At 39.2% G+C, this 27,140-nt stretch overlaps 1 protein-coding gene across 13 annotated transcripts in view; it reads left to right on the forward strand.

Annotated features, from left to right (window-relative positions):
* The window catches only part of bru3 (bruno 3), a 179,208-nt gene extending 152,160 nt beyond the window's left edge, over window positions 1-27,048 (forward strand). For 8 of the 13 annotated variants that reach the window (XM_065300330.1, XM_065300339.1, XM_065300340.1 and 5 more), the window contains 9 exons: window positions 2,730-2,855; window positions 7,879-7,958; window positions 16,367-16,510; window positions 16,582-16,711; window positions 17,132-17,284; window positions 17,436-17,534; window positions 19,008-19,088; window positions 19,688-19,846; window positions 19,918-27,048. In XM_065300330.1, the coding sequence (XP_065156402.1) occupies window positions 2,730-2,855; window positions 7,879-7,958; window positions 16,367-16,510; window positions 16,582-16,711; window positions 17,132-17,284; window positions 17,436-17,534; window positions 19,008-19,088; window positions 19,688-19,846; window positions 19,918-20,045 (1,100 nt within the window). In that variant the 3' untranslated portion in view covers window positions 20,046-27,048. The remainder of the gene's footprint in view (window positions 1-2,729; window positions 2,856-7,878; window positions 7,959-16,366; window positions 16,511-16,581; window positions 16,712-17,131; window positions 17,285-17,435; window positions 17,535-19,007; window positions 19,089-19,687; window positions 19,847-19,917) is intronic. The other 5 variants (XM_065300331.1, XM_065300332.1, XM_065300333.1 and 2 more) reach the window with 5 other exon arrangements.
* The last annotated feature ends 92 nt before the right edge of the window (window positions 27,049-27,140 follow it).

The raw sequence follows: 27,140 nt of genomic DNA on the forward strand, positions 1-27,140 counted from the left end.
ATTTAATTCAGTCTTGGCGGTTGGATGAGACAAGTGTTTCTGATTGATGTAAATACCTGCATTCAGTCGATTGTCACTTGCATTCCTTTCATCACGGCGGAGAGCACTCAATTCAACAACATTCAACACGTTTAGCGAAGCCCGGCGCCTCCACCTGGTGCTGCTGCGTGATGAATGCGAGGCGCCGACGGGAAGCGCGACTGCAAAGTGAATAATATTCGTCTCGAGATTAGAACGGTAAATTGAGAGAGTGTGTCGCTTGCGTCTCAATGAAAGCAGGCAAACTCCGAGTTAACTTTTGGGCGATGAAAACGTTCGAAATTTGTGCAGAGTGGCTGAATACTGGAATATTCGCATATTCATCAGTTGAAAACTTTAAAGGCATCTTCAAATAACAATTATTTGCAAAATTTCAACATTTTCCGAAATAAATACATCGAGTTAATAGAGATTTAACACTAATTATATATTTTTGTCATTTTTTAAATCAAACTTGATTTTGTTCTTACCGCTCGCGATAAGAAGATGAACGGTTTTGTTTCGAATCGCGTTATCTTGGAATAATAATGAGGGAAAACGCCAGTGCTCATCGTCGTGCGGGTTGCACATAATCATAACGGCTCGTTCGTGTGTTTTTCTGTGTGTGAGTGTGAGCGAATGGCGGCTTTGGCCGGGCTGTGTCTTTTATCGCCGTCTGACGATCAGATTTGTTTGGGAACATCGGGAACATTTGTCCATTTGGACCGGACTCGGAATTGAATCCGCGGCCCGGCTTCATTTCTTAGCCCCCCGGCTGAGCGATGTCTCTTTCTTTGTCTCTACGCGCGCGCGGCATCTTTGCATTTATGAAGTCGGCTCCGTTCGACATAAAAACGTTCCGCACCTTATCTCCCTCTTTACAGGCTGTATAACTCCGAATGGCTGCGCGACAGTAATAACCTCCTAAGTCGTTCCTAAATGGGACGTCGATTGCATTGTTCGTTTTCTTCCACTTTTCCGACTCCTTCGACTTCACTTAAGCTCAGCCGGCAACAAAAAAACTGCCAAAAATGTGCAAAATCGACAGTTTCCAACGTACACCTGCTAACAAAGACGTTTTTCTATCTGCCAAAAGCAGCAAAACACAAAACAGACGAAATGTTATAGCAAACAAAAGTCCACACACGTCTTTCACACCACCCTAAATAAAAAGTTGCTACCAGACACATCATCGCATTTATTGTTATCAATCGGCAGGTTAGAGAGCGCCCTTCTGCGGCACACACACCCGCCCACCGGGAAAGCGCTCGCGAGCCGCGCCGACCCTCGGTGTGTCTCTGTTGCGAATCGCAGAGCTCGCGATGGCGGCCGGCAGCTCCGGCGGCGTCACCTGGATGTAGGGCCCTGCTCGCAGGTAAAACGCCACACAGCGCTACACCCTCAACTACCACATCCAATCGCCCTTTATTTACTCCTACATCCTTACAACCTGCTCCACTTGAACCACTCGATGTGTTTGGCGCATTTATCATGTGACATGTAACATGTGACCAGTGTCGTGCGTATTAGAGCAAAACTGTTGTAGTTGCGATTGTTTCTTGTTGCCAAAAAACGTACACTTACTCGTATTTAAACGTGTTACACAGAGTGAGCCCGGGTGCGAGGAATGCGGCCCGTACACAAGCAACAGCTCGTTCGTTTCGATGTTATGTCTAGCCGTTGTATACCTTTATAAGTGTCTAGTGCGTTTTCATTGTTATATTTATTATGTCGTTAATCGGAGTGATGATGTAAAGCAAAGTTATAATAATTTTAGAAAATGCAACACAAATATTTACTCTTTGAATAGTTTCCATAAACTACAATTTAACAAACTTAACATTAAAAATATATGTGTTGCATTCTATAGGGTAAGTATCGCTACCAAAAATAGAAAAACTATTGTTGCGCGCAGCGTCAATAAAAAATGTGCAAGCAGCAATACCATATCAGCTAGAAAGCACTGTCTTGCTCCCTTTTTAAATGAATGTGACACACGTTGAGTTCGATATTTCAGTGTATCTCTGTCATATCATTTTGAAATGTTATTTTTCGCGAATTATTTTAATGATTATCCCTATAATCCAACTTTTTTGAGTTCCGCCGACTGTTTTCGATGGCAGGAAGTGGGTGGTCGAGGGAGGTGAGATGAACGATGTGCGCCGAGCGGAATAAAACGGAAGAGGACGTCGCGAATCAGTTTTGCGCCACTTCTCATACCACTCCACCTCGACGCATCTCCGCCTGCCGTCCGAGAAACAACCCCTTGATTTAGAAAGCGAGTTTGATCCAATTACTCCCGCTCATCCTTCCACGAAAATCCTTGCGAGTCTGCTTCCAGGCATCCAGTCATCCGGAGCGTCAAAGTCTCGCTTATAACATCGATCCGACGTTATCCTGCTTCAATATTTCAACCCCATCTACGCACACAGTTCCTTTGAGTGTCAATATCAGTCAATACTCGTCTTTCCGTTTATTAGAATCTTTAAATACCTTGTGTTCTCATCCTAATCTAATCCTCATTTTTGTTTTTTTTCAGGTTATTGTTTACTTGTTTACGTTAGTTTTTGATACATGTTTACTATCTATGTTCGTTACAAAGAAACGTTTAGATGAGCGTACGCTCCCAGTCCCGCCTTCTTGTTTCCTCTTGTCTTCAGTTACCACGCACGTACTAATGATAGCTATCTCGTTTTGTTTTCCTTCCGCAGATCGAAAGCTGTTCGTGGGAATGCTAAGCAAACAACAGACAGAAGAGGATGTCAGACAACTGTTCGCACCTTTCGGCACAATAGAGGAGTGTACTATTCTTCGAGGACCCGACGGTGCCAGCAAAGGTAAATCAACATTTTACTTCTTACATTAACAAACACTCAAATTACCATCCAAAAGATATTAATCTAATGGTGTATAGATATTATTTTCTAAAAGAAAAACGTTTTTGGTTTGCTATCAAATAGCTCTATAAACTTTCACGTTGATCGAAAGATTTTACTGGCACAAAAAAAGAAAAGAAAAGCGTAAGTTCAACATGTATTTACATGTCTCTGATGTCTCTGAGTGTTCGCTTGCAAGTCTCGTGTCACTTGTTTACATTTGTCACGAGTGATGTGTTATTGTGCCCCCTGAACGTTGTCTCCCGACGCTCGGTCTCCTGCAATAGGTATTAGAATGTATTACACCTTTGGTGGATCTTGAAACTCGATGCTCGCGGGACTTTAAACCGTCTGAATTTAAAAGTTCCCGACGCCGTCGTGCTCGACTCGCACGCTCCCGAAGGTATATCCCGAGATGAACTCACGTGTGCACGAAGGACGACGAGCAGAACGGAAACTTAAAGTGACGGACTCTAAATGCGTCAACCCTCTACTTATTTATTTACAAATCGAGTCGCCGAAACACGCGGCGCAATTTTCCTTTTAGCGTTTTTCACCGACGGTCTTTACTCTGCGCATAAATGAGGGAAACCGCCTCTGCACGTGCGTTGCTAAGCTTTTAAAAGTTTCGCGAAGCGTGAAGGCAAATCCTGTTGCTTTCGGCTCGCAAAACAAACAAAGTGCAAAAAATATACAAGTATATAACAACGACGCCAGAGTAAAATAACAAGCTCGGAAATTTTGATATCAATTTTTTTGTGCATGCGCAGCAACGCATCTTAAAAGCGTCTCGAATCTAAAACGCAGGTAGAACGTGGATTTGCTGCATGCAAAAATTACGAATGGCAATTAAAACCGCATTACGCGCGCTTCCTCGGCGTTAAATAATAAAAATAATAGTCGCAATAAATCGGTTCCAAGCTTGGGGCGCGCTGCCGAGTAGGTTAGTGAAACAGAGTACACTACGGGCGATTAAAGTTAATTTTAAGTTACGAGGAAAATTTCTAATTAAACTTTTATTAAACTCTTAGTTGCACTTTATGATAGCAGGCAGAAACGAGCGTCAGAGGAGGGGTCGAAACTAAGATTCAAAAAGCAAAGAACCAAAGAAGGGTGAAGTAACCGGTTCCAATCTTAATAAATTCCTAAGATGAGCCGAAAGTAATTTTTAAAGCATAAAATATAAGAGATAAAATTTTATATACTTTAAATATTGATCGAAGCACATAAATTCATTTTACTTTTTTGCTTCTTTTCGTAGAATCCGATATTACTTCTAAATAATTCAAGGATAAATGTTCACATGTCCCAACATATTTTGCTGGAGTTTTTAATGTTTTTCAATTTCCACAATTTTCTCCTGATACTAATAGAGCGTAAACGGAGTTTCGGGACGCAACTGCTGTAGTACAGGATCAAAACAAATCCCAATGCAAAATTAATTCGACAAAAATGAACATGCTCGCCAACGTCCATCAGCATTATACTAATCTTTCGCGAATTATATTTCCGAACGAAGCGAACGTGCATAAAACAGACGAATACGTTTGTGAAATGAAGGCAACGTGAGACGCGGAGCTTATTTCATGTTTTTGCTTGTTTTTTTTTTCAGTTTTCAGTCTTGTTTTTTTGCTTCGCATCGTTGAGTTTCGTGTGTGCGTGCGATCGCATTTATTCGAGCGTAAAGCTCGCTCTGCGGCACCGCGTGTGGGGTTGAGGGAGGCGGAAATGGCGAATAAACGAATGGCTTATGACGAGCGCGCGATGCACCTCCGAACGATTCGTTATCGAATGTGTAATTACAATTTCATACGCGATGTTCCACTCAGCCACACTCGGCCGCGCCGTATTTATTTACATGGTCAATATTGTTTTTGTAATTTTAATATTTATTCGTTTCGCCGTGCGATTTTAATTATTTCCATTCGGAGCGCAAGCTAAACAAATGGAAAATTTACCAAATGAAATGTTAATTTTTTAATTTGAGAGTATGATTCGCGGAACACACTCAAATCAAAAATATAATCATTTCACAATCAATTGATTCTGCTGCAGTTGGAAAACAATATCAATTAGTACTAATGGTATATTAATATTTGTGTTGTCGGTCAAATAAAATCATGATTTTTACTTTTTTTTTAATATCACGTCGACTTCATTTGCATCCGTGAATATTGAGCTCACAAGCCGAGTTCAATTCATGCATCAAATTGTACTCCCGTCGTGTATTCACCCCGCTTGCCTAAACGGGTGAACTGGATGAAACCGGATGGGGCACAAGGGCGTTTTGACGCTTTGTATAGCCCTGAGCCACTCAAAATAGTCTTCTCCTTGTCTATGACGGCGGCATCTTGCTCACACCTACTATCTATCTGATTACTTGCTCTGTGCTAGACTTTAGACTTTGAAATTTCGAATTGAGGAGCGTGCAAAGGGCGCGCGAATATGGAACATAAACGTGGAACACGCCAGTTTGAGGATGTAGCATACCGAATGCCGAATATCTACCCCTCTGGTGCTGGTATCGACGCTCTCTCACTTTGTTCGCAAATCCTAATTACCGCCGAAGAGCTTTTCAAAATGTTCAAAGTATGAATTTCTAATTGCTTAATTTTAAGGCTCAACCAGAACATTTATTTTTGTAATTAACAAATGTCTCCTGATGACAACATTAGAAGCATTTGATGATTTATTATTAGAAGTTCAATTTATATTAAACTTATGCAGATATTTAAAATTTTCTTTAAAAATTAATTATTTTGCAACTTTTTCGCTGATTTTCTTTAACCCTGTGAAGAATAAACGAATACGCACTCACTTTCATCGTACGTCCTACAGCAGGATAATTTGCATTTAAATTGTATTTACGCAACGATCGAAAGTTCGCAGCGCGAAAGCTCGCGTTTCGGAATCAATTTACATCCAAAATCCACTGAACCACCCCGCCGTCAAAGTCTGCCCACCAGCACCTCATCTCCAAGAAATAATATGTGTTTATTATTTATTGATTCATGTTGATCACTGTAACGTTCAAATAATTAAAAATAATCATTATAATCATTGATAATGTCAAACTATCTAATAAAGATAAATAGTGAAATAAAACGAAAATTTCAGATCAATATAAATCCTTAGTGATGATTATTTCCTTGCGAATGTGAAGGAAACGGCAGAAACCAGCGATTAATTGTCGTCAGTCTGATAATGAACTTGATCCGAGAGTTAGTAATGGTAGTAATAGTACTATTGGGTTTGTGAAGAAAGAAAAGATTTCTTATTCAGCGGAAAATTTCTTATTGCCCTCCATTTTCGTTAGCTATCTTTCATTACGACTTGCGTCAAGATTCGCAAAAATCCGAAAGCAATAGTAAGAAACACTAAGAAAATCTTAGGGATCTCTAAGAATTTGTCCGAATTGGTTTCAACTGTTTCTGGTGCTGTTTCAATGGAACTATTTCGTCCATAGTGACAACGTAACTACCCGCGCCGCTTCCGATCGTGATGATCATCACTATGGCTGATTGGCGAAAATAATGCCTCGTCGACTTTTATCAACGGAGAAATTGAGTCGCCGTGGAGGGAATTGGGAGATCGATAGTGGATGCCCGGCGACAGTTGAGGCGGGGAGCAAGGTCCGAATGTGTAGTCAAATTGTCCCTTTGGTAATAAGGGTTGCACACAATCATTCGCACGATCCGACCATCGGGGAAGGAAGCAGTTGAATGAACCAGACCAAAAAGAAATCGAATTGAAGGAAGCCTCTTGTCTTTACATCCTTACATAATTTTAATTGTTTGAATTTCATTTATCAAACCAACAATACACTCATCACATACAATATTCTGGAAAACCAAACAAACATTAATTAAGTAATTGACAACTTCTTAATCAAAAATAGTTATCAACATGATTCGGAAGTAAAATGTAATTTCATTTATGAATGTATTTCCGCTGTGTTGTCTTCATGGTTTTATTATGAGCATGTTGTCAGTCAAACTTGTTAGCGATGTGTACATTTTTAATCTTTAATAGAACTGCGCTCGACGCGTGCGGTACGTATACGTAGCCATCAGCGTTATTGCTTTATCATCATGATTATTATTGCACACATTCTCACACATAAAACATGTATTTATAACACTCACATTCGCAGTTTACTCACTGACAATGAGAATGTGCTAACGCACACATCCACTGCCGCGATATTAAATTATTTATTACGTGTAAACATTGCTAACAGTTGGTTTACACGCGGCGTAATAATAATAACGCGCTCCGCACGATGATGATGAACGATGATGAGCGCAAAGTACTTCGAATCAATGTTTACTCGCTATCAACGTAGGTATCATATTTTCCGGACGCGAACGAGAGCTTCATGTTTGTTTTCATACTTTTACTTTGCAATTATGACATGTTCCCATTTTCAAGTAAATTTAACTAAAGATATTATCGTAGTTTTATATTCTACTTTAGAAAAAATAAGTTTGAAGTTACGTTACGTTTAAATAGATTCTTTTTAAGTGTAAAATCAGTAGTTTTAAATCCGTTTATCCTATCCCATTCGATTTGTGATGTGTGAGCACGCATCATCGTTCTCTCCATCGAGATCGCGATCGCACCACGCGCACTGAATATTGATATCCCAGCGAGTCCTTGCAAAGCTACGGAGGAAACCCGAAACCGAGAAACGTAAAGTAATTTTATACCCGTTCGAGTCACGCTGTAACTGTGCCACGTGCCGAGTCGAAAGCGAACATTTCACGGCTCGTATCTCATCCGAGATCGCGATTGAATTACGATTGAATTATGAATCAGGATGTCGAGGATGTTGCGTATTGTGATTTATTGTCGCTGCTGTGCAATACACAAAAATACGCCTGTTCTGCAGCATTTTTATCTTATTTGTAGACCTGAAATATTTTTAACGATGTATATCTGGTTATATTGAAAAAATCACGCTCGAATTTTTTGCTTGTTTCAGGTTGTGCTTTCGTGAAGTTCAGCTCGCATCAGGAAGCGCAGGCGGCCATTAATAGCTTGCACGGTAGCCAAACTATGCCGGTAAGTCAACACGAACGCGTATTCCGGGGGAATTAATTATGGGCAAACAAACTTGACAAACTACCGCGCTGAAAACATGCGCGAAATAAAATCCGTAAACATCCGGAGGAAAAAATATTTCCAAGTAAAAGAAAAACAAACAAAATACACAAGAAATAAAAATAAATCTACCTGTAGAAATAGGACTTTTCACGTTAAATTTTTGTGTGCGGATAGGTAGATTTGTTTATTTTCCCCTCGTGATGTGCTAATTACAGCAACGCGCCACGACGTTGTTTTGCCGTTTTATTAATTTACCTTTCCGTGTCGTCGCCGTTAGCATTAATTATGAATCTCTTTATAAACGTGTCCGACACGCTGCCTCCTGTTCCTCGTTGCTGCCCCGCGGGGCTTTCGAAACAAGACAGGATCCTTGTCCGCCGACGGCAACAAACGTGTTGAATGCCCTACGCACAACGATAACAAGACTCCCAACTTGTGTTTATCAACATTTCCTTGACTAATTTTATACAAAAAAAAATCTCGCATTTTTTTAGCAAAATCTGGCTGGAATGTGCCATTAAGTCGTGAAAGGCGCCGAGTTTTTTTTTTTTTTTTTTTTTTAATAAAATTTAAAATCTCGCCGCGTTTAAATAAAGAAGCAAGTGCGAATGACAGCTTATGAATGCCAGCGCATTCCGGATTTTATAAAAATGCTTTATATAACAAATATTTCGAAATTAATTTTGTTTTTTCTACTATAATATATGAATACGTTCAAATAGTGTATAGAAATTTTGTTTTGTGTGAGTTTACGCTGAAAATGCTAAAATTATTATGTAAATATAAAAGGAGTTGGGCTTTTGGAAATTCAATTAACATCGCGCGGAATCTCGCGGCGGGCGTTGCCGGAGGGGGTGGTTGGTAATAGGATCGGCTCAAAATTGGAAATTCTCGTCCGCGACCGCGTCGGGTTATTAGGCGGCCGCCGGAGCAGCGTCTCTACGCTTTTTATTATCATCGGCATACAAAATGATCGCTCGCGGCCAGAAACCACCTCCCTACCCGTCTTTGGCCACGTTCAACCAGTGTAAGCGGTTTGAACGGATTATTATTTAAAACGTATTCATGAATGCCGCGAAATGAATTTTTTACTTATTTTATTTCGCTGGATGCCTTTTCGAGACGCACGCCTCGGCCAAAGTGAATTGTCGAGAGTGGCGATGATGGCGGCGGCAAAGTGGGAAAGTGGGTGCGCTTTGGTCTTCGGCCGGTCGTGGGTTGAAGTGAAGCCCAAGGCAAACATAACGCTCAAGTGCGCCTAATGACTGAGTACACATCATCTGCATAGCGGTGCCATGGGGGCGGCATCACCATCACCTCATTTGCAACCTGCAGGTCGAATCATTTACATAGAATAACAACCCGCGGTGGGTTTGTAACCGAGGTGCGCGTCTCTTCGCTTCGTTGGCGCTCATTAATATTGCATGCATCCATCCCATGGAGAAACTCGAAAGGGCGCGCGTCTGAACTGTATTTGTCGGCGGTGATGGTCGTCGATATCAAGCTCTTCCTCGTCGCGTCGCTCGCGCGCTTAATATTCTCAACTTTATATCCAATTTAACTTTTATCCAATATCTTTTAGTCGGGCTGGCTTTGCCTGCGCCGTCGGTACACTTTCGGTAATTAAACGATGTCATTGGCATGTGCGAGTGCCGTCGCGGGAACTAACTTCCCACTTTGGGCGAGCCCACTCTACGCCGCTCGCAGTAAACGTTTCGAGTCCTTCGAGAGGTCCTTCGGCGACGAACTGCATTGCGCTTGCTTTTGCCTCGAGACAATATTTTGCTGACGCGATAAACTCCAATCTTCTTACCAAGCTTCTCCGAAACAGCAAAAATGCGATTGGCATGCTTAGGGCAAAATTTAATTTCGCATATGCAAAATTTCATCATAACCCACCAAACTTATTAATAAAAAAACAGTTTTTATTTGTCAATATGATTGAACAGGATTTGTAAATTTGAAAACCTTGACTTATTAAAAGAATTAAGTGAATGTTGTCAAGTGGAGTTGATGTTTCTGTGTTGTCTCTGTCGGCAGTAACGATTATTGACGTGAGGCGTAAAAGTCAAGTGAAATTGCTGTGTGAGGCAATTACACGCGCCGGGATGGAAACGAAACGAGATAAATCACATTTTAACAACGCGCCGCTCATCTCATCGATAGCGTCGCCAATTTGCGCCGACGGCACGCTTGCTCGCGCACCATAAAGGCAAACAGCTCATCATCGCGCTTATTATTTCTGCTTCCTCTCTGTTTGCTCCCGCTTCCGTGCCAGCAAGCCCCAGTTGTCTCTGGCTCGTCTCGTTTATCCAAAAAGTGGCAAGCCGAACAAATAAAATATTCATACGAATCAATTTATCGTTTGATATCTGAACAATTCATATCTTTGCAGTCAATATCCTATGATACAATACGATGAGTGGCATGGGGGCGGCATTTTTTTCCTTTATTGTGAGCATGGTAAAGATATTTTGGGAATGGGCGGGGAAACGTACGCTCGCTTCGCTCATCCGGCAGCAAATGGAACGTAATTATGTTATCATCCGGTGCGTCTCGAAAAATGAAATCAAATTTCCATCCAGCCAGCTTTGACTTCCAGCTTCCCAACTAGATTGCTTTTTATTCGGAGGGAGCGTTCGCGTTTGTCTTCTTTCGTGTGCGCTGTTGATGCTCAATGCTCAATGCTTCCGAAAAGAGAAGGGAAGGTTGTGAGGGGGTGGTTTTTGGTAGCATGGTGTGGGCTTCCCTCGGGCTTGCGTCTATGCGCGCATATTTCTTGCATTCTCCTTTTTGAAACTGACAGCTTGATAAAGTAGTTGCAATATTTTATAATACAAGTGAAAGTTTCTTATCTTAGCACGCTCGCATCCTCGTAGGTATCATGATAAAGTGGCTGCTTATATATGTATAATAAATACAATTATGAACTTTTTGGTTGCGCCCGGCGCCTTCACCTCAAGGCGAAGGTATAAATAATGCAGTTTATCTCCTTTGTTTCGGTCGTGCAGAAATTCGCGCAGAAATTGGAGAAATCGTAGAAAATTTACGAATTGTTGGAAAAGTTGGTGGCCTTACTGTTTGCGGTGGTCGCTGGCCAATAATAATTTATCAGTTGGAAAGTTTTTATTTTTAGGACTCCGGACTGGATCTTTTGGTCAAACCATCACCGACAGTCACATCTCCGCTTGTTCACATTAGAAGGCAAACAATTCCTCGTGCAAACAATCGCTTCTACCCTCGGTCCGATATTTTCGTTGATGGCTCTCTTCGTCCGCTTCCACTTTTATCGCCGACTTTGAGTCGTACTCACACACTTGCGAGGCACTCGGCTCGAAAGAAAACTACACTCGAAGCGTGCGCCAAAGCCGCCAAAGCGACGGCGTTCGATTGGTGAATTGCGCGAAGTAAACGTGAAAACTTGACGTAAAAGCTTGGAACGCGGTGACGAGAATGAGTCGTGAGTGGCGGAACCTGAAAGTTTTTCGGCAACAAGCGGACACAAAGCGCCACGAAAGCTGCTTCGACGAGAAAACGTATTTTATTTCGTCTCGGCAATGCGACCTGTCGATGACATGTTCGCGGCAAGGCGACACACAAACCCGTGCTTCCACTCGAGAGGGTCAAACTGAACAACGAAGCGTTGCCAAACAATACACCGAATACGCCAAAAGCTCGCATGCACGGTTTCCTCTCGATTCAAACCCCTCGCAAGCTTTCGGCACCGCGACTCTAATGCACATGTTTGAGCGTTTCCGTGACGCCGCCGCTGCGGTAAAACTAAATGAAGCAATTACTGTGTACCTTGTGTGATTGCGCAAGGGTGGGCCACGTCGATGCCACGTCTGTTTAGGCGGAGGAAAACCGCATTCAATTTCCAAGTACGCGCCCGACGCGCCGCACAATGCAACGTTTATAATTAAATTTCCTCAGCGTGCGATGCCAGACGCATTTGAACCGAATTTCAAGGCTTAACACGCAATTCTAGTCGTAAAACCTACATAATCCAGCTAAAACTAAACAAACTCATTGTATACTCACAATAATAAAGATAAAACTGTTAAAGTTCCATCACTTGTTTTGATAGTTAATATTTCTCAAAATTTTTGTTTAATTTAAATTATATTAATCATTTTAATTAGGTGTTTATGATATTTCATCGTGATAACTTATTGCAATCTACAAAATAACCCATTAAAGCCTACACCATTTACTTTTATCTCTGCACTCCCATCAGTTCGCTAGTTATTAAGTTATTTAGTTGGAACCAACTCGTGCGCGAACGCCTCGCGTGGGTCGGAGCATAATTATACACCTGAGGGGGCTCGACGCAATTCCACTTGTCATCATAGTTAACATTAACACTTTGCACGCTCGCATAGTTGAACCTTCCGCCCTCGAGAAGTGTGCTGTGCTCGTAATATTTCAAATTGTTTGCATACTTATTCTTATACCAAACGAAACATAATATTATGACTTTTTTATTGTAAATTCAACTAATTTCTATTCATCTATAATTTCATATTTTATATTTTTATAAATCAAATTATATATGATGAAATGTTTAGCAATTTTATTTAATGCAATGAAATTGAGTTACCACTACGTCCGGAATATTTTATGCTGAAAGTGACAACTTAAGTTCATCAACCGGCGCGCGAGATTCTTTCCCAACCTGTTACTGCGTTGGTGCTGGCGTTACAGGCCGGCAATAAAACATCCCTCGCGCGCATCACGTTAATGCGTTCGTCTATTTATCATTCGATAGCGTCGCGCTTGTTTGCTCGCCGGCAGTCTCCCAGAGCTGCGAGAGCTTTAAAAGAGCTTTGTACGCGGATCTAGCGCGCCGTAAATTTTAAAACTTTAAATAAAAACAAATTGTGCCGTTAAACATTACATAAATTACATAGTTAAATTTACTACGGTTATGTCAGGTATTTCAATTTATTACTATGCAGATAGATATAGATTTTGTTAAAATATTAAAGGGGATTAATGCGTTTTTGTTTGTTTTTGTTAGTTGCTATTTGTTGTGACGATATCTAGGGATTGCAAGTAATGCAGTTACGCTTAGTTTAATAGCAAATGCTATTTTGATAATTACACCCTATGCTAGTGCACCCTCGTCTTTTAATTAAAATCGATTAACGCGGTGTTATACATATAACAATGTTTCCTCTATGATTGTGGTAGCGATTGAATTGTCTGTTTTTGGGGTTGCTACTTCAATGAATACCTAATGTTACAATAAATTTTAAATATCATATGAACCCAGCTTAATTTTATATTGTTTTAAAATTAATATAATGATTTTAAGTTTTATATAGTGCTGGAGGCGCCGGGCGACTGAAATTTGTGATTAAATTTATTGATTTTCTCGTATCTTATGGTGGAGTTTAAAGGAGTATGAGTTGCATGTGAGCATCCACCCCCTTGGAAACGGTCCTCGCCTACAAGGCCAAAACTAAAACCTATCGATGCGTGCCGGTTCTGTCTGCTCATTATTACAGGATTACAGTTCATTAGTTGACCGGATCAAACCTGAGCGCGCTGCGTGCACACATGGCCCGCTAGCGATATCGGGGTTTTGGCCGTCGTGCCCGGCCAACGTAATGCCTATATCGCATTGACAGCTTTCCTAAATCGCAGACGCACGTTGCCATAGTCAACGCGGGAGAAGCGCGCCGAGTAGAGAATTGATGACTACTGCTCACCGAGCCGTGTACTTGTTTATTACATTTACATGAAAGCGATTTCACGGTACGCGTGCTCACGTCCACCGGCCGAACGAAAGTGCGCTGCGTTTTGATATTATTCATACGTGTAACAATTATTGCGAGCCTCTGAGCGCACCGAACGGACAGCATTGTCGGAGTGCATCCAATTAAAACGCTACTAGGGCATGAGGAAAATTTGGCGCACTACAGTCAACATATAGTTTAGAATCTAAACTTTAAATAAATACAAAATTTTACTAAATGTTTAACAAAAATAACATAATAAGATATTACCTCGGGTGGTTTTAAAACCGATATTTCAACTATAAAAGTGTTCTTAAATTATTAAATCAGACAATTGTAATATTTTATGTATTTTTTACTTTAAAGTTAAAAGTATAGAAAATTGCTTAGAATTTGTATGAGTTAAAGCCAGACATGCATTTACAGGGTATAACTGACCACCTGTTGAGACACAAAACGTTTTTTTCAAAGACCGGCGCCTCCACGCTTTCTCGCTCTTGAAACCGGCAGCGCAACCGGTGCGCAACCCATTTCCCGGTGATTATAGTCCGTGTTGTGAATTTCAAATTCACCTACATAAAGTTCAATGAAACTCCGGAAAAAAATCTAATAATGTTACGTAGGAATTGCATCGGTTTGAAACATGTGTCTCCAATTTTGAGGATATTGTCCGTATCGATATTAAATTGGTCAAATTGGTCTCTAAACTGTTTCATTTCGTATCTATCCGTGGTCATGCTTGATGTAGCTTGCGCCCGAGGGGAGAAAAATAAGCCTCTCGAAAGTGAAGTGGCGTTTTAGCGCAAAGCCCATTGTTCATCCGTTCGGAGAAAATCAATCGGCGACGCAGGGCCTCGACGCAATCGCCGCCACCGCCGCCGCCGTTTCGCCCCAGTTGCGGCGACTCTCCTCAGATGGGAAATCTATTAGAAATCGTTAAATCCCACTCGCTTCCTTCGTATCCATCCGCCATCCAATTTCGGTTGGTGTCGCCCGAGTGGCATCGACATCGAAATCTCACACTCCGGTCGGAATGCTCCACGGCGCGTAACACGGCTAACACGGGGTCACAGGATGTCCGACCCTTCGGCATGGAATTCCTTCGCTGCGCCTTCACTTTACCGAAAATTTTGCCGCCTCGCGTGGGTAAAGTTTTTGATGTCAATAATTAAAATCGGCGCGGCATCCTTTTAAGCTTACAACTAGAAAGTCTGTAATCGACATTCGACTCATCCGAAAACCCTCCATTCCTAACTCAAGTTTTGAGCCATCGAGATGAAGGAAAACAGGAAAACGCGAGTGTTTTGCAGACGCGCGTAACTTAATTCCGTCGCAAATTGAATAAGGCGTCCTATTAAGGGGGTTGCTTGGAAATGAAGTGACCCTGTGGGTAAAATATTAAACATGCATGAGTCCTTCGTGCAAACTCTCTCGGCGCCACTTTACCGCCAAACTCATACCGCGCAATATCAACATTTTCACCGTGTAGACAAACATCAAAATACGTGTAGGTATTTTCGTTGCACTAAAATGAAAATAAAATGTTGTCGGCAAATTTTATTTTATTAAAATAACAACACGAATAGAATGTTCGAGTTACGAAATCGATTTGTCGAATGAACCCACCGAGAATATGAGACACACTTTACTTACTATTCGCCTCGGGTCGTTGGATCGGGAAGGAAATAAATCATTTTTATTCGATGCAACAGATGAGATTGTTACAGCTGACATTCGACGTGGTGTGTGCGCTCGTGTTTGCGGCTCGCAATGATAATCAATCAGCCGGAAGTCGGAATCCTGCGATTGTAATCTCTACGCTTTCGGATTAATACTTGTTGCTATTTTTGGTCTAGCTTCAACCACCGGGGCACATAATGTGGAATACGATTAACGCGGATTCCACTTCTACTAAGACCATAAAGTAAATTGAACAATGCGATTAGACATTAACATCTCATTTATGCGCGCTCGTTATTCAATGCCGGGCAGAGCGCACAAACGCAATTATATTGATTACCAGGCGATACCCCTTGTTGTACATCCTTTGATCCCGGGCCCCACCGAGCATCAAGGCGGTTTTGATACAATGTGTTCTGAAATTCAGCGCTCTATAATTGGCAATTACTACGAAGTGATAGCCACTTCATATCATTCCGCTTTACTCCTCCCTAGCAATGCCCGTCAAGTTGGGACACACTTTGTTTGAATCCGAATGTTTGGCGATTGCTACTTGCCTGAATATGTCACCGGGAAGGAGGCGGAAGCTATTGATCTTGATAACGTTGAACTTTCTGTACCTGCTGCGGTGCCGCCGCGTTGCTTTGTTATGAGTTAATCCGCGAGTAAATCAAGCCGAAGTTATGCGCAAGACGGAGAACTTTGCCCGGCCATAAATTAGACAACATTATAATCTCTACAATTAGTTATCTTTATCGATCGCCGAACGTTGCGCTTTCGAGTTTTCGGGCGAGGGAAACGTTTGGAACATTCGCAACCGACAAATGAAGACAATGCTGAGCTGAAGAGGGGTTGTGTGGGTTCGGTTTTGGGGGTTTTGAAGCGGGTTTAAAGGGTGTGAGAGAATAATATGCTTCAATATCGTCTCTTCTCTGTGTGTTCCAGGGAGCCTCTTCCAGTCTAGTAGTAAAGTTTGCAGATACCGAAAAGGAACGCCAACTGAGACGCATGCAGCAGATGGCCGGAAACATGAGTCTTCTCAACCCTTTCGTGTTCAACCAGTTTGGAGCTTACGGGGCTTACGCACAGGTAGAACAAAATGTTTGCTTTAAATAAAAAAACAAACGTAAAAAATTCTAAACATTTTTTTTGTTTTACAGCAACAGGCAGCCATAATGGCGGCGGCAACTGCCCAGGGCACGTACATTAATCCGATGGCGGCGCTGGCCACGCAAATACCCCACGCCACGCTCAACGGCATGGCAAACTCAGTGGTGCCGCCGACTTCAGGTAATTCTAATTCTAATTAATTAAATGTGCTCTACTGCCGCGCCATATTCGTCATATTAATTAGTCGACGCGGTTCCGATTACCAGCCTGTGTTTGTGTCATTAAATTAAATTGGACTCCGACAAATGACACGGTTTTGTCGCGCTGAAAAAACAACAACCATTAGATAACAAAATTCATTTTAAATTACCACCGCGCAAACATACTACCCCGAATTCAATATAATCCGATATATTGCGTTAAATTACAAGTTTTATGTCACAACATTTGTAATTAAAACGAATTTTAAAACATTGTTTGAATTCATCAAACGACATTGTCGTATTTTTGTTTCATTTTGATTGCAATTGCATGAACATTATTTTTTATTTATTGTAGTTTGAATGCGAATTAAAAATTTTGCATTTGTTGAAATTTTAGGCGCAGGAACGGGTCAACCGGTGAACGGTGCAATTCCCAGCCTGCCGTCGCCGACGATGCCGACGTTCAACATGGCCGCGCAGACCCCCAACGGTCAGCCCGGTGGTACGGAGGCTGTTTATACCAACGGTATTCCCCAAACATACCCAGCTCGTGAGTATCTTGTACCAGTGCGACAGGCAGGTTGATATTCATGATATTGTTATTACATTGTGGTTAACACTGAATATCATGTGAAAATCAACCTGCCACGCGTCTGTAGTTGTTCTTGGGTGTAAAAAGAATCGACCTCACTGAAATATAGATGCCCTTCATCTGTCCATTCCAGCGCAAGGCTTGCCCAACGGCGAGGCGGCTCTTCAGCACGCGGCATATCCTGGTATGCAGCCATATCCAGGAGTTGGTAAGTAGATCTTAACAAAATTCAATTTTCTTTTTCATACCTAAAATTAATCACAATAAACTTATGTTTTTTTGGTTTAAATTTCAAACTAATCATTTTATTCGTTGTTGTTATTTTTGTTTAGTTTATTGTTGCTCTTGTTTAACACAAAAGTGCGATGTGCTGTTTTGATATTAGCTTGCTTTTGTGTTCGTGTTCAGTGTTGCAATGTTTTGCTGATATGAGTCTTTAAAATGTGCCAAAGCAAAACGTAATCATTCTTATGCATTACACTCTTTTTTAATACTTTTTTATAAAATATACAAACAAAATTATTTCCTTTCAAATATATTTTAAAAATTGAATCGTACTGATTGGCGGCAGGAACAAAAATATAGATTGTGAATTCAAGTATTATTCATTATAGCCGAAACGAATTGCTAATTGCAATTTAGGAATAATTGCCAATTATTTTTCGGCTTCGTTAAAAATTTTTACCTGCTTTGAAAGATAGCCGCTTTAAAAATTGAACTACGTAACGGTCTCGCAAGTGAAAGACTTCATTGTATTAAAAAAATGTTTTTCGTTAATAAAATTGAAAAAAAATCTACTGCACGCCGCAGTAAATTCTCATCATGCGTTGCATCCTGCACTATAAGTCACGCGACAACAATACAAAGTAGAAATAATTGTCGTATTTCTATGCCAGCGCATAAAATATGCAACAAATTGCCACTCGCGAACGACATGAAAATACCGAAACAAAAAAATGAACATATCACCGAATGCCTTTTATACGGCTGCGTTGAGCTACACAATTTACAACTACACGCGTGTGCCGCGGGCGCTATATTATATTCGCAAAATGTGCACTTTATATTATATAGCAAGCTAAAAAAGATTCATGGCATGGAAATTATTCGACGCGCTATTTTTTCGTGTCAGCGAACGGCGGGTGGGGCTTTGTGAATATTTAGCAGACTTTATTATTCCCCATTTTATTTCGCATTCATCCGTGTAATTTCTTTCGGCGCTGTCCGCGCACGGCTAAAAAGTGCATGAAATTATTCGCCATGAATAATACATGCGCACAAACCCGAAACCCCACGGCAAGTCTTACTCTAGTACCCAAAAAATAATAATAACATCAAGTGTGGCATGAAAACGTAATTGTACAAATGACTACAAAAAACTTAACATTTATTAAATTTATTCAAAAATCTCTGATTTTGGCCATTTCAGCACTCGAAATTTTACTAAAACGGAATTAAAATAATGACACTTATGTATACATAATATATTCGTATAATACTCATTTATTTTGTTAATATATGGCTGTGTTGTCCTTTGTGTTGATGGTTTAACTTGTTTATTTATTTCTTGCTTTCTTATCTGATTATTGTGTGGTTATTTATAAGCTTAAATGAATTCTTGTGCATGACTGAGAATTGCATTCATGGAAAGGTATGGGTGTGATTTGTTTATATTTGTCAGCAGCTTACCCCGCGGTATACGGACAGTTCCCACAGGCAATACCCCAACCCATGTCGGCAGTCGCGCCCGCTCAACGGGAAGGTAAGGCAATTGCATAAACATGCCAGCAACCCTCCCCCAAAACGTGAGATAAGTTAAAACACCCTAATATTCACTTCAAAACAAAATTTAAATTTCGAAATTCGTAAATGTTCCACTCAGTCAAAAATATTCATATTAAATGCTTTAAAAAGTGAAGCTGTGTGTGATTTATTTGTGAGTGCGGATATTTGCAATTGAACATTATGCAATTACGTTAATCGTTACTCTATCTCTCTCTACTTGTTAATCGATGTGTAGGTGTTCTGGTGCACTGGTTGTGTTTACAAATCTTTTTATCTTTGGGCATTGGCTATAAATATTACCGAATCTGTCACTGTTTATCGATGTCGATTGGTGTTGCGTGTTTTGTGAAACAATCAATCCATATAAGCCAGATGAACTTAAAGTCATGTTAAATGTTCGAACACAAGCCAATATTTGAATCCAATACGAATGAACTTTTAACATTTCTCCATGACCCATGTTAGTCCATATAATGAATATGATATATGTCGTGTTTAGTCAAGCTTTCCATTCTAAATATAGTACTACAGGTAGTAGAGATCGTTTCAAAACTCATAGTTGATTTTTCCATGTAGGATGTTCCATATCTGGCCCGGAAGGATGCAATCTTTTCATCTATCACCTGCCGCAGGAGTTTGGTGATGCCGAACTGATGCAGATGTTTTTGCCCTTTGGGAACGTGATCAGTTCGAAGGTGTTTATTGATCGCGCTACAAATCAAAGCAAATGTTTTGGTAAGTTATACAGTTTGCTTCTTTTTGTAAAGGACGAGTTGTAATGGTGTTTGTGCTGTTTTTTGTTTTAGGTTTCGTGTCATTTGATAATCCAACGAGTGCGCAGGCGGCGATCCAAGCGATGAACGGCTTCCAGATCGGCATGAAGCGATTGAAGGTGCAGCTGAAGAGGCCAAAGGACGCGAACCGGCCGTACTAACCCTGGCTGATTGCCCACAATCAGCCGGATGGCATACACGCCAATCGTATACTACTGATCGCGCATTGAAACCGAATCGCATGACATACCGCTAAAGTAAAAACAAACAAACAGGGACAATTGTGCCATGCACGCGGCCCAGTATAAATTACATAAAGAAAACACTTAAAATAAAAACCAAATATAGCCGGTAGCAAAGCGAGCCGGAAAACTACACTAGAACAATACATATATTAAGCAACTTAAGGAATTTGAACGGATGCGCATCAACACGCAGGAAAAGACGCAGCACATACAAAAATATTTGAATTACTAACAAAACTATATTAAAAGAATTTATATTATTATATATTATATATATATACTATGACTAAACTAGCGACTAAGGGCTTAGACACGTAAGGGTAAGACGTTTTCGGGGCGTTTGCAACACACAGAATTAACGATTCACGATCACACCGATCAAAGCGGTCGGCGACGCGCATCGTTCGCAATTGTATTCGAGAAATTCCAAATGGGCTGTGATTAAATAACAAATCAGTGTTTGATTGTACAGGCCGTTTTGTCTTCTCGTTTGTGAAATGTATTAACTATTTTTCAGAGCGTCGTCGTAAACTCTATATTAAAGTATATACGTTGTAAGTAATTGTGTGTTAATCTGTAAATCAGAATTATTGCGAACGATGCCGGCGCACCGTGTACAGAATCAAATGCAAACGTTGCAGTAGCGACGAAAAAGGCGATGGAAAAAAAAACACAGGTCAAAATGAAATTCATATAACACACAATTACAATTTGTATTGAACATTGCGATTTGGAGATGAAAAAAAATGAGATAAACACAAAAACAAAAGAGTAGTTGCCAAAAAATTATATAGTCTGGGCATGGTCCAATTTGTGATGCTAGTCACATATTTATTTATTACTAGGTATACACACATATTGAATTATATGAATTATATAAATTATATTATTACTAATTATTACGATTACGGTTTAAGGACGACGAGTGCGGACGGATGTAAGAGTTACACGAGTTACACGCATATTAAAAATATTTAGATAGGGTATTAAGCGCTAAACCGAGTATTCACAGGCTTTTGGAGACCTCCTTTGAAAGTCGCTTTCCAGACGCGCAGAAGATCTTGTAAGATAAACATTTATTAAGATTACTAGGGATGCATACACGTAATGACTTATCTCGTATCTTACAAAGTACCAACATATTATCTTAATCTTAATGAAGAATTGTACATTTTAAATTTACGATATGACTTATTGAAACATTGCGAGAAGGAGCGCTGCATTATACTTCTTGGTTATTTATCGCAGCTGATAGTAGCGAGTTTTACAAGGAGGATATCAAAAGAACGCGCAGATTGTTAACGTTGAAGTAAATCGCCAAAAAAAATAACGTAGGTTGTTGATGAACAGAAATTAGTAGCTTTGCGCGCGGGTTGCGGGTAGCTTGACGCCCTGTACGATTAGAAGTTAATTTTGTTTTTGGAGGTTTACCACGCCGGCAGAAGATGTTACAAAGTGCAACAATTATCTCAAAATTTAAGGCGGAATGCCAACAAGACAGGATTTAGTTTTGACTGGTAGAAATTCAAGATGGAAAACTGATACTTGTACACTCGGCTGGGCCACACTAGTCAAATTATTAAAATGCGGCTGCGTTTACTTAAAGAAAACGGCTGCGCTTAGTTAATAACTCTACCTGCGTAAGAAATAAATTATTGACACAAAAACTATAAGTAATTGAATTATTGAAATTAGCGCTAATTTACATACTTAATCATATTTAAACAAACCAAAAAAGTAAGAAAACATAGTATTATACACTTTACGATTGTACTTAATAAGCTGAACATATATTTCTAACTAATAGTGCAAGAAAGACAAAACCAAACAAGCGGTATATGAAATACACACAACCTATGAATATTGCTGACGCAAGATTAAGTTAGAGTTGATCGACAACAAAACCATGAATTTAGTCGGGATCTTCGTTCCAACTTTTCAAACGCGCCTTTTTACTAAAGAATTACGCTAAAGAGTCTAAACGATCACAAATTGTACATTGTACAGAATGCGTGCTCATCACATTTATACAGAGTTCAAATATCGAGGCGCTGTTGATGTTGTAAAAGCTGTAAATTAAAAAAGTACATCAATGGCGTGCCATCTGAAATCTAGTTGTTTGCGTTCGATCGCATCGTGGATGAAACACACTTAAGCAGACTTAAGAGAAAACCTAAACGTTTACAAAGTGACGCGATATTTTTCCAACTTTACATTTAGAGACACTTAGACCCGCCCCGTGGGGGCGTCGAGTAAATGTAAAATGTAAAAAAACGATATGCATATTTAATCGGCGTTCATTCAGAGACAAACTAATCACATACACACACAAAAAGGAAACAAACGTCGATGAGTATTTTTGTATTTCAAGCGAAAAATATGAACAAAATTAACAAAAATCGATAATTATTGGTGCGGGAGTTTTTTATATCGATGACGACGGCGACGAAGTAGGTTGGGCGCGGTCGGACTTTGTTTTTCGAGTGCAAAATTCTAAACAAACACGTTTGATTGCAAAAAGGAACGGATGAATCGTTCGAAGGGAGAGCCTGTTTAAATGTAGCAGCACATATTGTATTATTATAACGCTATCCATTACAGACTATAAATGCATTTGCAAAATGCGTCTGAACAAGAGTTTTGATGTTCTTCGGTTCGAAACTTATTTATTTTTGTTTTCGTGCAATGATTTCGTGCAATATTCAATTAGTTACGAGTGCAACAAATGTGGAACTGATGGAAAAGTCAAGTGAAAACACTGAAAGATTAAAAATAAAACGCTTCAAGTTCGCTAACCGGCCAGAAAATAGAAGATTATAAATCAAGTTTCAATTCTACTTAAATAATTATGCGTAGCATAGGCGTCTAGTCGAGCGTATTTCGGTTCCGCAGAGGTTTTCGACTTTGCAAGTATTGCAACATTTGCTATGCACATTTCTATCTAAGCGTTTTCAATGATTGATAAACATTTTTAGTCAATAAGGCATAAACTAAACACACTCGTAGCACGTAAACTACTTACATAGCTGATAGCGTACTAAGGAATCTAAGGCTAAGCTTAGCATTACAAAAACTAGTTGTAAAACCAAACAAACAAACAAAAATGATGAAAACTAACGGTCTCCCCAATCAGACACACACGAGCGGATAATAATCAACGCAGCGAAGTGATCTAGGATACAGGGTATGTTTTTTGCAATTAAATTAAATTAAACTTAAACAAAGCGACGATCGACACACAAAACTCTCTCACGATCACGTCACCTTTTCACACTCACCGTCTCGGCATACGAGCGACATCGACGCGTCGTTGTAATCTTTGTAGGATTCTCACGTAAGCCCTCTCATTGCAAATGTCGCTCCGTTGACGGAACACACTGTACATATATCGGGGTCCATTTTGATCGCACCGTTTTATACAAATATTTGCAAACTGAACTGGATGGAGACGGATGGGGACGTATGTGCGAGTCGATGCGCCATTTTCTATGACGAAATGATGACAGCAACAATATCAATTTTGTAGGACATTTGAGGTAGATTTGCAAACATTTGTAAGAAATTCTTGGACTTGAAACCAACGAATTGAGCCACCAGAATTGCTGAGCTCTTTTCGTGTGCGCATTGATCCAAATTCGAAAATTTCTTAAATTCGTAATGAGATTTATACAAACGCAAAAACGAGTTGAAAAAATTAAAATAAATTCGGAGCGCTCGCGTTACCCTTATCGCATCCACCCGCCCATTGCATCACATGTAAGCTTTGCCACCCCCGCTAGCTGCTCGTCACACTCTCTCCGAACCGAAAGTCTTGGATTCCAATATTTGACAATAAACGATCGCTCGCAGCGGTCGCACGCGAAATGAACAAAACGACACGCTGCAAAAGTGTCTTAGACTTAGTGAAACATTGGAATTTCTAGGAATTGATATCAACATAACAGGCTATCAAGAAAAACAGAACAACTTGTAACATAACGAGATACATACTAGAAGTTGTGGGGAACGATTAATAAAATGGGATGGGTGTGGATCAGTCGCGACGATTTTCATTTGCATCGCAAGCTCTCCTCGAATCACTCCGAAATCAGAGTCATCGTTCATCCATTCGTTTATTCGCATTTATTTCTCTCATATAACGTACTTATAAGTCGATACATTTAAGTACTAATGAAATTAAATCTAATGAAACACGTAAAACTTAAACCAACAAGTATATACAGATGAAGAGCGACGCTGTTTTGCTAAGTGGCGCTTCACGATATCATTTTCTAGTTGATGAAACAGATTAATCACATAAACTACAATTTACACAATAAATAATGAAAAATGCAAACAAAAAAAGTGGGAAAATTTAGCAAATAAAGATTTCATCGACATATATTTTAGCTACGACTTAGACATAGGGTAGTGAAAGATAAACAAAAGTAATCATAATGAAAATATATAAATATATATAAAAAATCTATAATTTCTATTATACGTATATACTATTATTATGAGAGGGTTAAACACAAATTTAATGAGCAAATTTAACTAACTATTATTACAATTTGAATAACCGATGGCGGTGTGTGCATGGAGAAAAGCAAGAGAAACCAAACATTAAGAATAAAACATTTTCGAGGAAATCAACAGCGTTGAGACGACGATCCCGATTCGATCTCGATCGGGGCCGGAGAGCTTCGACGATCGCTTGACTAAATTTTGATAGAACATTATTATATATTTACTATTTGACGAGACAAAGTTTAATCTTACATACATATTACTTAATGCATAAAATACATAAATCTAGTCTGATACATATAAAGTTGCAAATGCGTGCTGTTAGGACGCAGAGACGATGAACTAAAGATATCTTGCCAATTCTTTTGATGTTTGATCTTCACATCAACACGTATGAGGTGAGAGTGAGGAATAAAAGAGATTTCACCCAACATTTTTGATGCTGGGACCAAGCTATTTTGTTTACTTTCTTGTCTTGCGTTGGTTTATGCTTTATTACTCGAGGATATTTGTAAATACATTTTAATGGTCTTTTTCGTACAACAAAAAGTAAGCGGGAGTTTGAACATAAAATTATAACGTTTAATATGATATCGAGTGAAACGTGGACGATGTCGAAGTAAGAGGTGCATCTAGTCAGGAAGTCCTCAAGTTCATGTGATTTAGATAAATAAATATCAAAAAACGTGCTAAACACACAAGACACAAAAGACGACAAGAACATTCGTTGATTTTAAAGTTGATTTCGAGTTTTTATCGAATGCGTTTGTTTTCATGATTTTCTATATTTATTGCGTCGATTTAAGCTAATTACTTACTAATATAAATTATACATATATTACAAGTATTTAAATATATTTAAACGATAAATTACGGAAGCATTTAATGAAATTATTTAAAAGTGAAGATAACGTAGTAGAAAAAGGTAATTAGAGCTTTCTATGATATTCCGTCGCGCGTTGCTTGCATTTCCGCTAAACCAATGAGAAAGATCGAGGCGTTGATAAACATTTTGGAGGAAATCCGAAAGGAACAAAGACGGGATATTCGCTACGCTTGTATACAGTATTAACTGAGGTCCTGCGCCGTAGGATGGACGACACAGTGCGCGAATCGTGGTTATCAATATCGGAGGTAATAAAACTAAAACAAGAGACACACATTCATCAATTACATTTTAAGGATAATCCAAGCCATACTCTGTTGCATGTGTCGGTTTTATTACATTTTACACAAAAATTATTATATATAATTATATTATACTGATATATATATTAAAAAAAAAAAACAAAAATATTATATTACAAAAATAAATTTAAAATACCTAAAAAATAAAACAAATAAACAAATGAATTATTATTACGATATAATATATTATTATTATATATTAAATAGATAGTAGAGAAATAAATTAAATTAATGAATCGATCGAGCCGCAAGCGTGTTTCGGCCGGAAATGTGGAGAATGGCATGGTTTAAAATTATTCAGAGAGTTATTCCGGAAATCGTTATCAATTTATATCGACAAACACTCAAAAAACGCGCAAATAAACGCAGGAAGATGCGAGCTGACCCAAAACAAAACTGTAATCATCGGAGATACAACTCCTCAACTTCTGAAACTACAGCATGAAATATACGAGTAATAATTATGTTTAGCTGAAGCAGTGACAACAAGCCAATTACTGATTGTATACTAAAATGTAACAATACCGCATACAACTCTGTAACACTTGTGAAACTTTGTAAAACTCAGAAAATGTCATCATGAACTTATTGTCAGTTTTGAATTGTTTGAAATTTCTGAGGTGCCAATGAAACTCACCTTTGTTCAATTTTTTGCTCTTGTTATTACTTGTAGATTTCGCTGGCTTCTGTCGATTTCTCGATCGGAAATCTGCGCATCTTTCACCTAAAAGCAAACCAAGAAATAACATTGTAAATTCAAAGTTCGATTTATACATGCATTAAACTAACGTATAATTACGAGTACATACCATAAAGAATTACATTTAAAATATTGATGAGAATATATTTATTACGGTTTTACATGTACCTATACCAATTAATGACATATTTACTAATTTACTTGATCTCGAACGGACATTCTGCGACGAGCGATAAAGAAAATATCGCAAATTTACAGTGCAAAACAGTGAGAATCGTGAAGAGGTACTGAGAAAGAAACGACATGAGTTGTAATCGATCATGCGAATTATGAATTTAAACCGAACAACAAAACGATGATGATAAATGATACTTATTGACATATTGTGACATATATAAAATAATTGATGATGAAGATACTATGATTACTTGGGTTTTGGGATTTATTTCGAGGACGCTATCCAGTTCATATGAAAAACTTTATAAAAAGAATTATAATTAATAAAGTTAAATATAATGCATATCTATATCTTGTTTGATTTTATTATTATTCCATGTACCCAACCTGAATTTCCTACACCAATAAAACAATTTAAAATCTTTCATTATCATTGA

Source organism: Atheta coriaria, unplaced genomic scaffold, assembly GCF_025399875.1.
Source record: "Atheta coriaria isolate IRGN ID8LTWV9N9 unplaced genomic scaffold, Caltech_Dcor_3.1 hic_scaffold_4_pilon, whole genome shotgun sequence".
Lineage (NCBI taxonomy): Eukaryota > Metazoa > Arthropoda > Insecta > Coleoptera > Staphylinidae > Dalotia > Dalotia coriaria.